This window comes from Trematomus bernacchii, unplaced genomic scaffold, assembly GCF_902827165.1.
Source record: "Trematomus bernacchii unplaced genomic scaffold, fTreBer1.1, whole genome shotgun sequence".
NCBI lineage: Eukaryota > Metazoa > Chordata > Actinopteri > Perciformes > Nototheniidae > Trematomus > Trematomus bernacchii.
This window is the reverse complement of record NW_022987739.1, coordinates 13,829,721-13,844,161: the sequence shown is the minus strand read 5'-3', so window position 1 is coordinate 13,844,161 and position 14,441 is coordinate 13,829,721. Positions and strand designations below refer to the sequence as shown.

The window sequence follows — 14,441 nt, the reverse complement described above, 5'->3', positions numbered from 1 at the left end:
GTTAGTCCACCAGCAATGACAAACACCCACCTCTCCGCCTCTTCCAAGGAACGAGGGGACCGTGCGGCAGAGTTTCAGTTTCAGTTTCTTTCTTCGCCGGTCCAAGATGTCCGTTAAAGTATTAAATCTTCCGGACAAAATTAGAAAAGTGCCGGTCAAAGGTCTTCTTTGTTATTTATTGAGCTTTAAAACAAATGAATAACGACTCTATAGGCCTATAACAATATAATAAAACACGGAGGACGGAGATCTTTTTTTCTCCCCCTCTTGACTTGATCAGAGCACGGCTTCCCTCTCCTGCAGGGGGGCGTGGTCAGCTGCAGCTCACAGAATCAGCCCCGTAGACAGCAAACAGCACATAGAGCGAAATGAGGCATGGCTAAAATGCATGATCTGTTTAGTATTTTGAAAACAAAAACGTATAAATATACCTTATATAGGTATGGCCCTACAATATATCATTTAAATATAGCATGATAGGTCTACTTTAAACAAGTGGAAATGGCCTCCCTTTGTGGCTCCAGCTACAAATGTAACTCTTTGATGCATTTCAAAAAGTGTCAAGCACATCAACAATTTCATTTCAGTCTTCAATGAAGAATGTGTCAAACATTGATGGTGCAGAGACAGAAAACTTCTCGTTCCCTATAGGGCACATTTTGACAGAGTCTCCGTCACAGCTTCCAGTGGGAAGTCAAGACGACACAATCTCAGTAGGCCCTCTCTCCTCTGGACATCATTTACCATCCAATATTAATCAGCGTTCTTCATCACATCCTCGTATTAACACGGCATTTCCTCAGAAAAACACGTAAACACAGAGTAAAAATGATCTCTCTCTCCTGCTCTCTTTCTCTCCCTCTGGTCCAAACATTAGGACTGAGAATGGCACAGCAGGCGGTTGACAGTGATGAGATGTGTGAGGAAATGTGTATTCCTGTGTGTGTCAGCAATAATGCACTTCCATTAGAAACAAAGCCTCTTATCTGTAACCTACGATTTCACTTTGGATTGTGCAATAATTGATCGACAGGCATTCAAATTGTCATTCCACTAGTTCTTTTAACTAACTTCCCATTTGCTGCAGCCTATAAATATGTTATCACTCCAGTGAGTTAAGAAAATGTTATATTTTATCATCAGGAATGTACCACTAAGGTCAACAAATATCTTGCTTTTCTGTTTCAGAACCAAATCCCTTTCCAATAAACAAACTGAGAGGTTTCAAAGAAGTAAAAGGGCAGAACCAGGCGGACTCAGCTGGCTTTCCTTTAAAAGGGTATGGAGTGTCCATGTTTGGCACAGAAAATGCTGACTATTTTCAGTACTGGTTCACTTCAATGCCTTAAAAAGAGCCATGTGGGAGAACACCTCTTAATTGCTTTATAACAAATATATTTGTAACTAGTGTGGATGTCTGTTGTTTGTGTGTAAAGGCTAGGTAGGAAGGCTAGTGCTTTAAAAAAAACGATAGGTTTCTCTGTTGGCAAGAGGAAATTGCGAGTGGGACAGAAGAAGAAGAAAATCAGCCAGCTATAAACCCCAGGAGGTAAGGGGTTAAAACAGACCCCCATCGTATTTTCATGCATCTTCTGCTTTTGACAGATGAAAAATGTCAACTGTCCTGTTTTGTATTTGGGAGTTTTTGCACTATTCATCTGCTTCATTAGTGCCTGCTGCTCCTAGCCCCTGACAGCTGCCGGCCCCCTGCTCTCAGCACACACACACACACTTACTCTTTTTTTCATATTGTGTCGTCGCAATGGGTTAGATGATTGACTCACTCTCTGACCTCTGAGGCCCTGGTGAGTATAAGACTGTGTGTATGTGTGTATGTGTGTATGTGTGTGTGTGCGTGTGCACGGTTCATTGATATTCGAGAGACATACAATGCACACGCATGCCTGCTGTCTGTCTAAGGGGTGTGAGCTGCTGGTGGCAGAACACACGCACATCCTCACACACACACATCCTCACACACACACACACACACACACACACACCATCTCCTTCCTTTGTTCCTCTGCTCTTCTTCAGCTGGCCAGGCTGCGCTCTCCTCAGCCCAGACATGTAAAGGCAGCATCCCTGTCCGTGTAAAAGGTCTAGATGGGGCCTTCCAGCGTAATTAACACTGATCCCGCTCGCTCTCTCCAGCTTCTCTCCCTGTACGCCAATTAAAAAGGGAGCTATGAGAGGCTCCCGTCTTCTCCCTCCACCCGTCTTCATCCCTGGAGCCCTTATAGCCTGGGACCGAAGGGTTCCTCACAACTTCTCACTTACTCATTTATAAACACACACAAAGACACTCACACACAAAATTACAGGCAAGCACTATACACAAATAAAAATCTAATTGTTAACATACATATGCAAAATAGAGGTATATTTTGTATTCTCTGCACACACACACTCACACATTACAACTGAGGAGAGCATGACTTTTTGATGTGCTCATTGGTCCTTCATGTGGTTTTATGATGATATATTAATCAAGGCAATAAGTCATAGAGTAGGGACAGTCATTAAAAATATACCTACACCCAGTGGAGTCGTCACTTCTCTACTTCAATACACTAAAAAGGAAAGAAAGATGAGAAGAAGTAGAAGAAGAATGGACGAATTACTTCAAAGTGCCAGATCGCTCCAGTGGGTTCAACTTTGAGGAAAAACTGGATGTGTTCTTATGGCCCCATCTCACTGCGGCTAAACTACATGGTGTGTTTAATGATGTATAGAAAAGATACAGCATTTTTTTTAAACACACTTATTTGCTTTTTTGCTGAGAGATAGAGGAGAACGTCAATGCCAGTCTGTAATCTGTCTGTAAATGATGACGCTCCAGCCTGCATCCTGTTAGCTTAGTTTAGAACAGAAGCTGGAGACAGCATGGTTCTGTGCCAAGATAACAAAATCGACCTCCCAGGACCTATGAAGCTAACTAATAAACATATTGTATCTTGTTTGTTTAATCCCTACAATAGACTATACTGTACCTGATGTGTAAAGAGAGGGACTATTTACAGGGGTGGTCTCTGTCTTCTCATCTAACGCTCAGCAAAAAAGCAAATCAGTATATTTAACAAAATGTCAAACAATGGGTTTGCAAGAATCAAGAGGAAGTGACATATTTCACACAAATTGGTCAGATAGTTTACTAGATTCAGAACAGCCTGATACTGACACTTGGAGGATCATGATGTTAGACTAGCCCTGCCAAGCTGTCTGCGTTACCGGTGTGACATTGCGTTACAGTAGGCCATTCCAATGACATCACTTGCTCCACTCTCGTTTTTCTTTTTCAAAGCAAAATGAACATCTTGCTAATTTGTTTAATTTGCTTGTTATCAATATTCACTCGGATAATAGAAACTGAAATGAGTTACCTCACACAGCAGCAGCAACAGAGGAGAAGATGTCAGAGTTTACTTATCAAGGGATAAAGTTGACCAAAAAGACAAAGCTGAATGATTTTGTGTCAAACTAAAAAACTAAAAAGTACCTTTTTCTTTAACAATATTTAATATACAATTTCAATTTTCATAAACCTAAGACTTATATGCAACCTGATAACGATACGAGCTAATCTGTAAATAGTACAAAGTTGTGCGGGCCGTAGCCTGAACACGGTGGAAAGGCCAGCCATACAGCCAATCAAAAGATCAAAATAATAATTATAAGTCTCATTGATTCATTCAATTAAAATTCCACAAAAATGTCGGATATAATTGGTAAAACCTGTGTCCCTAACATTTCTTTCACTGTGGCATCACTAACATTAACGCTTCCAAAACTACACATACTGTATGAAACAGATAAAAGGACACCAAAGCTATTCAAAAGGAGCAGTCTTTCTGTCTTTTACATCTATAACGCCACTCCAACTTTCAAGAACATACAGGGACTCACATGCAAACACAATCTGCTGGGAACCTAGCGTTCTGAAAGTTTCATAAAACCAACAGCAAAACAAGAGTGGAGGGAGAGGGGTGAGGCAGGAGGCCTGGGCACAGTCAGAGGTACGGATAGCCGAGCTCCAACAGGAAGGAGACACATTCCAGTAAAGCTACTCTAAGATATTCTCCTCCCCTGCTAACTTTCATATAAAAATGCAGAACATCCATACAAGCTGGAGACCTACAGCGTGTGTGTAAAATGCATCTCTTTTACAGAGCACACTGGGCAAGGGGGGGGGGGGAATATGCCAATATGAGTGGGCTTTGACTAAGAGCAGAAGGAGAGAGCGCTAGGAGAGGGTAATCTCATCCACTGGCAGTGACCACCTTCCTGGTCTCCCTGGGACACAAAACCAGCCAGTGCAGCATCCCTGTTTACAGCGTAGGAGGTTCAGGTGAGGGGGCACAGGGCAGGGTCAGGGGATGTAATGAGGTCGGACACGAGGAGAAAGGGATCAAACAGAATGGGAGATGAAGATGGACGCAGATACAATGACCAGGTATTGACGGGCGGACCCCTTCGGACCCTTGCCCGACCCCCAGGCACTAGAATGAAAAATGCAGGCGTTCTCAAAATGGAGCCGTTTCACACATAAGGAACCAAACTCCATGGGAGACACACACCAGCTCAATCCTCGGCCCCTACTGTACGTTCAGAGGGAAATCAATGAGTACCAAAGGGATGAGGCGTGGATTTATATGTGAATTCCTTATGCCTGAAGGTTAAGTGTGAAAAAGGGAGGCATATGGAGGGAGACACAGCAGAAGGGAGGAGAAGAGAGCGAGGAGGAGTGAAGGAGAGAGTTTTGCAGAGAAGGAGAGAAGTTTCCTGACACTGAATGCACTGCGGAGCCCTCAACCCAAGAAGGGTCTGCTCTTCAAAGAGAATATGCATGACGTGGTGAGCACTGCTCTGGCAACAATAAGGTTGTAAAATCTTTATCTCCACAGGCTGCTCGCATGGCTCACCTTGACCTGATGGCTGGAGTTCTGTTTCTTGCTCTCCGAAAGAACACCCCCCATTTTTCTCTTCTCTCCAGCAATCTATAAACCTGCTCTCGCCATTTGTTTTTTTCCACTTCTCCCCCTCTGCTCTTTCTCTCCCTCTAACCTTCTATAGTCTTCTCATTCTCTCTTAAAACTCCTACTGCTCATCTACTTCTCTGGCTACCTATATTTCTCCTATATAGATTCCTAAACTTTTGCACCTTACATCTTTTTTCCCTGCCTCCTGACCTCCAGAGGGAGCAACAAGCCTTCTTCTATTTTTTCACTTTTGCTCTCTAGTTCTCCCTCCCCTCTCCTCATCTCTGGTCTCCATCTTTCTTTCTCACTGTGTCTCATAGTGGTTGTCCTAAAGGGTGGAACTCATAAATGATCAATGAAATGTGTCCCATCTGAAACTTTGAAACAATCAATGCTCAGGCTGCACATGTATTATAACAATTTAAAAAAGAACAGCTTCCGAAACAAAATATTGAAAGAATTTGTAAGAATTGAACACAAACCAAAAGGTCTGATGATTATGTTGAGGGACTTATTCAAATACTCAACTCTTTAACATGTAGACATTGTACATATTCAACCTTCAAGCTTGAAGATCATTGTATAAAAGGAAATAGTGAAAATAATAAGTAGTGTCGAGGGTGGACTCTGTAAAATGTTGTTCTCTTCCCTCTTTCCTTTCGTCTCCTGTTTCTATGACCACTGTTGCCAAATAAATAAAGGGCAAAAAATGAAAAAGTAACTAAGTGAATAGTTTACTTTTGTATGGCAATGTATGTCACAGTATTGTGTTACTAAACCTAAATAAAAACCTAAACTTATCTCATCCTAACAAAATGAGCAACATCTGAATGAGCTTTAGTTCAGATTACGCAATCATATTACCTGCAGAAACCATGCAACAGAATAAACTATAGCACTCTGTTTTTTGTTAACAGTATAAGTAGCGTATTCCATCTAAAACAGCAGACACACACACCAGACATGTAAAAAAACAACACAAAAAACAGAATGTGACCTACAGCATCCACCACTTTCAGCCAACCACAGCTCTGCATTGCCGCAGTGCATTGTGGGGAACTAATTAGCATGAAGGACTGTGGTCTCTGAGCAACCATGACCTGCAAGCTGAGCTTAAACTTCTTCCTCGCGCGCTCTCCACCTCTCCATGCCTGAGGCGCTGTAGAGAAGGTGTAGTCACTGGTGCGTTGAAATGCAGCCCAAGTGATCAGCAACTCAGGGGAGTTAGGAGAGAGGAGGGGAGGGAAATGTGGGTGTTTCCCTGGCCGACAGTGTGTCTCTCAACATGTGTGTGTGTGTGTGTATTCAGTGCACATGAAGGTTTGCAAGGTGGGAATCAGATTGACTGCTGTCATCCATGTCTGTCATTGTTCTGCTCTTCCATCGTTCCTCTTTGTTCCCTCCGCTGTGCTCCTCACGCTCTCGCTTCAACTCAGTGTGGTCTGTGTCAAAGCCCTGTGGTGTGTTGCTGCTGCCTAATCAAACTAGTCAGTGTCACTGGGCGGCCTTATCTAAAACACATGGCCATGTCAGTTCCCTTCACTCGCCAGCTTCTCAATGCTTAGCAGGTTCCCAGGCTAAATCACTTTACCTTAAAGAGTCTAAAGGACTCCTTTCCAACAGGCCACAGTGAAAGAATGAAAGGAAAGGAGGGAAAGAGTGCACATTTGAATATATTATTACAATAAGTGTGTGTAATTTGGATTTGTTCCACTTTATGCCTTGAAGTGGGGGTGGATACAGTATAAACATGTGGAAAAGTGCAGGTGTATTTGTATGTATTTTCTTACAGTACTCTAATATATTGTGGATAGTTTGTTTGCTTGTGTGTGTGTCTGAGGCGATGTGTTCTCATGTCACTCCTACAGCCGAGTGGGGTGACAGCGTGTGCACATATCCCCATAGTTTACCTCGTAGAGCAGGCATCCTAGCGACCAGATGTCAGATTTGAAGTTGTATCCGTTTTCATGTATCCTCTCTGGTGACATGTAGTACGGAGTACCCACTGGAACATAGAGGGAGAGAGAATGAGGGAGGGGGAGAGGGGGAGGGAGAAGGACAGAGGGAGATAGACAGAAGTGGAAAAGGAGAACAAGACAAAGGGAGAGAGAGTTAACATTTTGCAATGCAAACCCATGCTTCCCCCCAGTTCATCAACGTCATCACTGACACACCTCACACAGTACAGGAAAGCATGCGAGGAATGGAGGTGTAGTCTCACTCTGTGACACATTCAGGAAGGAACACTCGCCATATTGTAACAAAGCTTAAGAAAGAAAACTTGACGGAGACTTTCCATCATTGAATTGTTAATTCAAAGTAAGCAACAGTTAGATGATATTTTGATGAGGTTAGATATTATCATGCACACTCGTACAGTGTGCAAAGTACCGCATGCGAAGTACCACATACATATGTACAGCAGACATACTCGCACACACAGTCACACACTAAATATACTGTACATAAATCAGTTTTGATTACTGCGGCTCGGTAATGATCTGAAACAGTAGTCAGAGAATACGCCCAGGGAGCAGCGGTGGAGCCTTAAAAAGTTTGCCCGTTTCTGGATCTGGTTTGGAAACTCAAGAATCCCAAACTGCCAGGGCGGCTGGCAGAGCTCCAGAGAATCAGACCCTCACCCAACTGGACGCAGAGACGAACCACAGCTTAGCATCACATCCATATAACACGCTAGAGGAAGCTTTCCGAGCCGAGTCTGACTGGCTGCTTTTTTCATTTGCTTTCTATTTGCTGTGATTTCCAATGTAAAAGTCCATCAAGCAAATCCAGCAGAGGTTTTTAAATTAATCACATATGGTTAGTGGATGGAAATTGTACCAGCCCTCTAACCAGTGCTGAGCAGCTCTCAGTCCACATCCTTTCAAGCACACATGTGAATGGAGGCTTGCTGACATATGGAGATGACAGCTACATTGGCTCTGCTGAGTCGCTGTACATCCATCAGTAGCAGCGCTGCACATGACAATGTGTGGAGCATACTGTAGAGCTTGTGCTTCACAAAATAATCAACATCCTCCTGCATTCTCCTTGTGATCCGTACTTATTATTAACCTGAAACTGATTTTTTACGCTCCCATTATTGACTGGAATAACTAGTTTTACAAGTTTAACTGATTTTTTGACATTTGCTGAATACCAAGTCCACATGAGATAGATGACACAACATTGCATTGTTTTCTTTATATAGTATTTATGACTTATCTACTTGTTAGAAATGCGCTAAAAAATGACACCCGCTGATTTTACACGGTTGTGACAATATGGCAGGGTTTTTCTAGAGAAATATAGTAAGAGGGCGCTAACGTCACTTCCGGCCAAATGTTACGGTCCCGCCAACTTTCCGGCATAATAGTTTGTTCATGTCTAACATTTGCTGAGTCATATATTGCACCTCAAACAACAAATAAATCCCATGTTACAGTATCTTTACTTCCTCTACAGAAAAAAGGACAGTAAAAGAAACAATCTAATTCAGAAATCACAGTTTAAGTGTAAGCCTGCTGCCTGCCACTCATCCAGCGGCAGACCGACCGGACATCGATCCCCTATTTATTCGGAGCTCCCCAAAAACAAAGCTGTCAATGCCGTCTGACAGTCAATTTGACACGATTTTCAAATTTCTTGAGTAATTATACAGTTTTTGATGAACAGAAATATTCTTTTCTGGCATCACTTTAACATTTTACGGGGAAAATCTGCATTTGGGTATGAGGGCGCACGCCTACAGTAAGAGGGCGCAGTGCCCCTGTTGCCCTGTTTAGACAAAACCTGGTGTTGACAAAATCAGTCAAACATATAAACTTCAAGGCAGAGTACTATACTTTCAAAGGTGTCTCATTGACCACATTTTGCAGTTGTGGCTGGTAATTAGCTTGTTGGTGGAATCTTAAACAGTACTTGACACCAGGGGCAGAAAATGAAAGTTTTGGGGACCTTTTCGTTGCTCTACTGTGTGAGGTTTAATTAAAGCCAAATTGAAAAAGCAGTTTTACCTTATTTGAACATTGCTTTGGACATACAGTAAGCCTCGGCCAAATTGGTAAATGTAAAAGCTAACTTCAATGTATTGAATTGGGTTATTTTCTCTCTTCCCAGAATAGTTTTCTTAATAACCAAACCAACACAGTCTTGCCCCTAGCATATATACAAATTGTGCACTGGGTAAAATGGGTAGATAGCGCTATGAGGAAGAGTGGAAAGAACTCAGGAGAAAAGTTGTCTAGCAGGAAAATGGTAGGAAAAACCATAAATACACAAACTCTCCAGAGCCATTCTGCACATTACCAGGTTGGGGTAAAATCAACTAATGTCAATGCAATTAATACAACTATTACAGAGGGGGCTATTACATTTCAAGTGTATGGGAACTGAAATAAAAGCTTTTAATTTTGGTGCGAATCTAATTGGGTTGGGAAAAAGCTTTCATCTTAAATTTGCAATTTTTGAATAATGAAATGTTACCTGTCATTCCAAAAATAATAATCTGCAAAGGCAGAGAATACACAAGAGAGAGCAAATGGAAGAAGAAACAGGGGATTGCTGTTTTAATTGGTCATCAGGTTGGTATTGTGGTGTGTGTGTGTGTGTGTGTGTGTGTGTGTGTGTGTGTGTGTGTGTGTGTGTGTGTGTGTGTGTGTGTGTGAGGTCTAATGGTGCGGTCTGAACAAGCTCCTCTAACATTCATTATTAGTTGATTAAAAAGAATCAGCCTCTCTTATGCTAATAGTGGCATAGAAATAGAAAGGCAGCAGCGCTGGGCTGAGGCTCCTTCTGCATGCTAAATCAAGGGCACATTACTTATTCATACAAATAAATTGAAAGTCATGTTGGGATTGATTTCCATTATTGTGAATGGCTGTGACAACAGTGTATTCTGTGCGAAACAGGGTAATCGTTGTTATATAGGAGGTGAGATGCCATCCAATATAAAAAAAACTAAAACACTTAAATTGTTTACAAGCCATTTAAACATTGTGATACATTTAATATAAAGCTCATTAATCTGTGCTGCATTACCAGTTCAGCATTTTTAACTGCAAGCAACATTTTGCTGTAATCTCAAAGGCTATGAGTTATGCTCTTATTAAAGGTCCCATGTCATGGCCATTTCTACTGATCATAATTCCATTGTTGAGGTATACTAGAATAGATTTATATTGTGCAATTTTCCAAACTCACATTGGTTTCTCATACAGCATCTCTGTATAGTATGTGTATTCACTCTCTGTCCTAAACGGCTTGTTGGAGCTCATTTGTGTGTGTGTGTGTGTGTGTGTGTGTGTGTGTGTGTGTGTGTGTGTGGTGTGTGTGTTGTGTGTGTGTGTGTGTGTGTGTGTGTGTGTGTGTGTGTGTGTGTGTGTGTGTGTGTGTGTGTGTGTGTGTGTGTGTGTGTGTGTGTGTGTGTGTGTGTGTGTGTGTGTGTGTGTGTGTGTGTGTGGTGTGTGTGTGTGTGTGTGTGTGTGTGTGTGTGTGAGGAGCTCCATGGATTGGTCCATTTATGTATGGTCACGTCACTGTACCCAGGAAGAAAAAGAGAAATCTCCAACGAGGCGTTCTGGGGCAGCAGAGACAGGTATTTTCTGTGTTAGAGTTTTACTCGCTACAGGGTGTACTTTGAGGGTTTGTGACTGCAGACCGTTTACATGCAGAAAAACCTTCATAACACACAAGGGGACGGGTAGTAACCGGAAAAGCATGACATGGGACCTTTAAGCATAGTTCCGAGATTCCGAGAAACCTGTGCCCTTTTGTATTTTAACCAATAACACGTAAAGTTCTAGGTAGCAGCAAAGCTAGAATGACTTCATCTTGTAGTCAGAAGGCGTTCTCTGTGTGCCCCTATATTCCCATTATGTTTTTCTTGGTGTTATATATGTCCTGCTCACCCCTCACTTCCCATTTGGCTTTCCTCCTACCCCTCTCTGTTTCAGGATTTGCTTGCTTGCTTGCCTTTATACGAAGAAGCCTTTATATACATGTTGAAATAGTCATAATTCTTTTCAACATCAGCCTCCCTGAAGTCTTTCTGCTTCCATTTTGTTCTCCCTCCTCCTCCTCCTCTCTTCTTTCCTTTCCCTCCCTTTCCCCGGTACTTATCGTTAACACCTCTCTCATTACAGGTGTTAATTGCAGATATATTATACTACTTATTACTGCCAATTGGCTAGTCCATCATTGCTCCAACGATTGCATCAGCTTTCCTGTTCTTTTATTCTGTTTCTCTTTTCAATCCAACTCTGCCAGGGTTATGGCAAGGGATATAGGCATCCTCACCACGGAACACATTGGGTGTCTTTTTGCCAGTCTTGTGACACAGTGTTGATGTATATGCATCACTGAGTGTTTATTTGTAAGCTGCAAATCTGTGTGTATGTTCAAGATCATCTGCCTCTGCATGTGTGCATGCATGTGTGCCCATAAGGATATGCACATGTGTATTTGAGCATATATACAACTGTAAAGGAGACAAAGAGACTAAAAGCATTTCAGTGAGTGTGAAAAAGACAAAAAACGAACTGTGTTAGTGTGAAAAAGACAAAAAACTAACTGTGTGTGTGTGTGTGCGCGCGCAGGCTGCTGAGCGGCTCAGTTGAAAACCTAGTAGCTGACAGGCTGTATGCCTGGACCTCCATCTCATCTCCACCACCCTGCTACACTGTTCAGCTGGGTGGCTGGCTCATTACAGACCCACACTGGCACGTGATCACACACACACACACACACACACACACACACACACACACACACACACACACACACACACACACACACACACACACACACACACACACACACACACACACACACACACACACACACACACACACACACACACACACACACACACACACACACACACACACACACACACACACACACACACACACCACACACACACACACAACACACACACACACACACACACACACACCACACACACACACACACACACACACACACACACAACACACACACACACACACACACACACACACACACACACACACACACACTTATTTCCCTTCCATCCCTCTTTCTCACGTTTGCTTTCCTTTTTGTCCTTCATTTTTTGTCATTGTCATATTCTCATATTCTCCTCCTTCTCTCTCTCTCTCCCTCTTCTTCCAACTTTTTTTCCCTCCCTGCTTTCTTTCTCCTCTCTCTTCATGGTGTCACTGTCACATTTTCTTCTCTCGCTCCCGACACATTCTACTTTTCTTTGTCACTAGTTCTTCTATTTATTATCTTTTTTTCCCCGACATATTGCTTTCGTCTCTCTTCCACTTCACTCTCACTCCGTTAGCCGTTTTCCATTCTCCAGCTCTAGTTTTCTCACACCGTATCTCTTTCTTCCATTCAACCCAAACTCTGTCTTTCTCTGTCTGACTAACAGTCAAAGCACCAGAGGGAGGGAGAGAGGGAAGGAGAAGGGAGGACAAGTCAAGTAAAGAAAAAGCAGGAGCAGAGAAGGATATGTGACAAATAAAAAGACAGAGGAGATTTGCTATTTGAAAGAAACGGAAAAGAAATGTCAAGGGGAAAGTCATGGACAGAGAACTGGAGGATGACGCACTGCGAGTCCCTTGTGTCGACAGGTCACACTAACTCAGGGAGATCATCAGTACAAAATCCTCCACTGAATTCATTCTCAGTTAAAATATTAAAAACTAAATTCAAAGTATTTAGAAAATATACCATTGCAAAATCTTATATGCAAACGTCACCTGTCCATTTGTTGTGAGTAAATATTATGAGGGCAGATGTAAATGTTTTAAATTAAATGCATCTACGTCACATATGTGTCTAACAAATATAAACCTGTGATTTTGGTAGTTCTCTGGATATTATTGAGGCAGTCTTGATTGCTTGAGATGAATGCTGACAGTATTCTGGTACCCTGTGCTCATGGGGCTGCCTATCCTTTGTCCGCCTAAAGAGGGTGCTGTGGACTCAACGTTTAATGAGCAATCACAGAAGCCTTCACTCCACTCTGCTGGCACTGCAGGCTGCTGAGATGATCGGGCTATTGTTCAGCAGATCATGTGATTCACACTTTCTCAAACGGCTGGGCCGCTGCTGTACAGGGGCTGAGAATAGCACGCTGTTTGTGGTAATAACAGTTTGAGATGGGGATGTGAGACAGTGTGAATAACAGCGTTTATATTTGTCTCTGGAATCATTTTTCTACATTTTCCAATCTATGAAACAGCTGAAACCGTCCAGGGGTGGTTGGGTGTCTGTGTCACATTTTAACATATAAAACTGAACGTGCAACAGCTTAAGTGCATTGCCAGTGAACTGGAGATATTTTAAACGTATTAATACAGTTTACTAAGGGAAGTCGGCTAAAACAAAAGAGAGAAAGGTGCCGTTTGCAAATGTGTTTTATATAGACCAGACACCTGATTCAAAATAATGTATAAACAAAATGCAACTACAGCTTGCTCCTGTGTTTGTACAGTCGCCAAATGAGTTTAACCAAATCAAAATGGTTCAGAATAACTTGTGACACATATAAGAAAGTGTTCTTTAACCAATGACCGTCATATGGTTCTTTCAAGCTACTGGATGACATTTTTTGTCTTTGTTTCATTGGCAATTTTTCTATACGGACATGTTTTTGTTGGAATGAAAAAGTAAGGGGAACACAATATATCTTTTAAATGCTGCTCGTGTGTCAGCATTTTTCACTGATGCTGCTATTGAGAATACTCTAGAAAGGTTGAAGTGTTGTTATTGATTCTTTTCCTGAACAGTTTATTTTCATTTCAATATATCTTTCATGGCCTGCCTTTTTTTTTTTTTTTTATTGTCCAGCAATATTTACTGAAATGATAGACAACAAAAAAGGTAGAGGAGATAATAAGCTTTGAAATATGGCAAAGTGAGGAAGGCTGGTAGGAACAGGCAGTTAACAAATTGTTAATGTGTACATTTGTGTTTTAAACACTAAAGGGTGTGTATGTGAGTCTCTCTCTGTATTTGTGTTAAACCTCATGTCTTCAGTAAATTGAGGAAAGATATATTTTACGACTGGAAGGACAAAGCTTGAGGTGGTACAAATGTATGTTTCCTTGGAAATGAATAATCAGTTAAATGTTGTTTCGCACTCTTCTTGAGGAAACAGGCCTGACTCCTAAAGATTTACAGTAAAAGGCCTAAGTCATTAACACCTTATGCCTTAAAGAAAGCATGAACATGTGGTACCATTCAGTTTGTCAGTTTTAAAACACTTGTATGTCTTAAAATAGGCCTAATGTACAATTCTCGCTTCTTTGAACACAACATTCTGACAAATACTATATAATTTTACTTCCTAGAAGTGACAAACACACCTATCAATGCCAACAGTAACCCGGATTGTAAAGTTGGCTGGCTTGTTTTATGGCTCACAGTCACAATCAAAGCTGTGTGTGGAAGGCCTCTGTTGAGTCTTCA

At 41.9% G+C, this 14,441-nt stretch overlaps 1 protein-coding gene across 3 annotated transcripts in view; it reads right to left on the bottom strand.

Annotated features, from left to right (window-relative positions):
* Window positions 1-14,441, bottom strand: part of nek7 (NIMA-related kinase 7) — a 62,288-nt gene that overhangs the window by 7,373 nt on the left and 40,474 nt on the right. For all 3 annotated transcript variants that reach the window (XM_034146717.1, XM_034146715.1, XM_034146716.1), the window contains one exon: window positions 6,890-6,984. In XM_034146717.1, coding sequence (XP_034002608.1) covers window positions 6,890-6,984 — 95 coding nt within the window. The remainder of the gene's footprint in view (window positions 1-6,889; window positions 6,985-14,441) is intronic.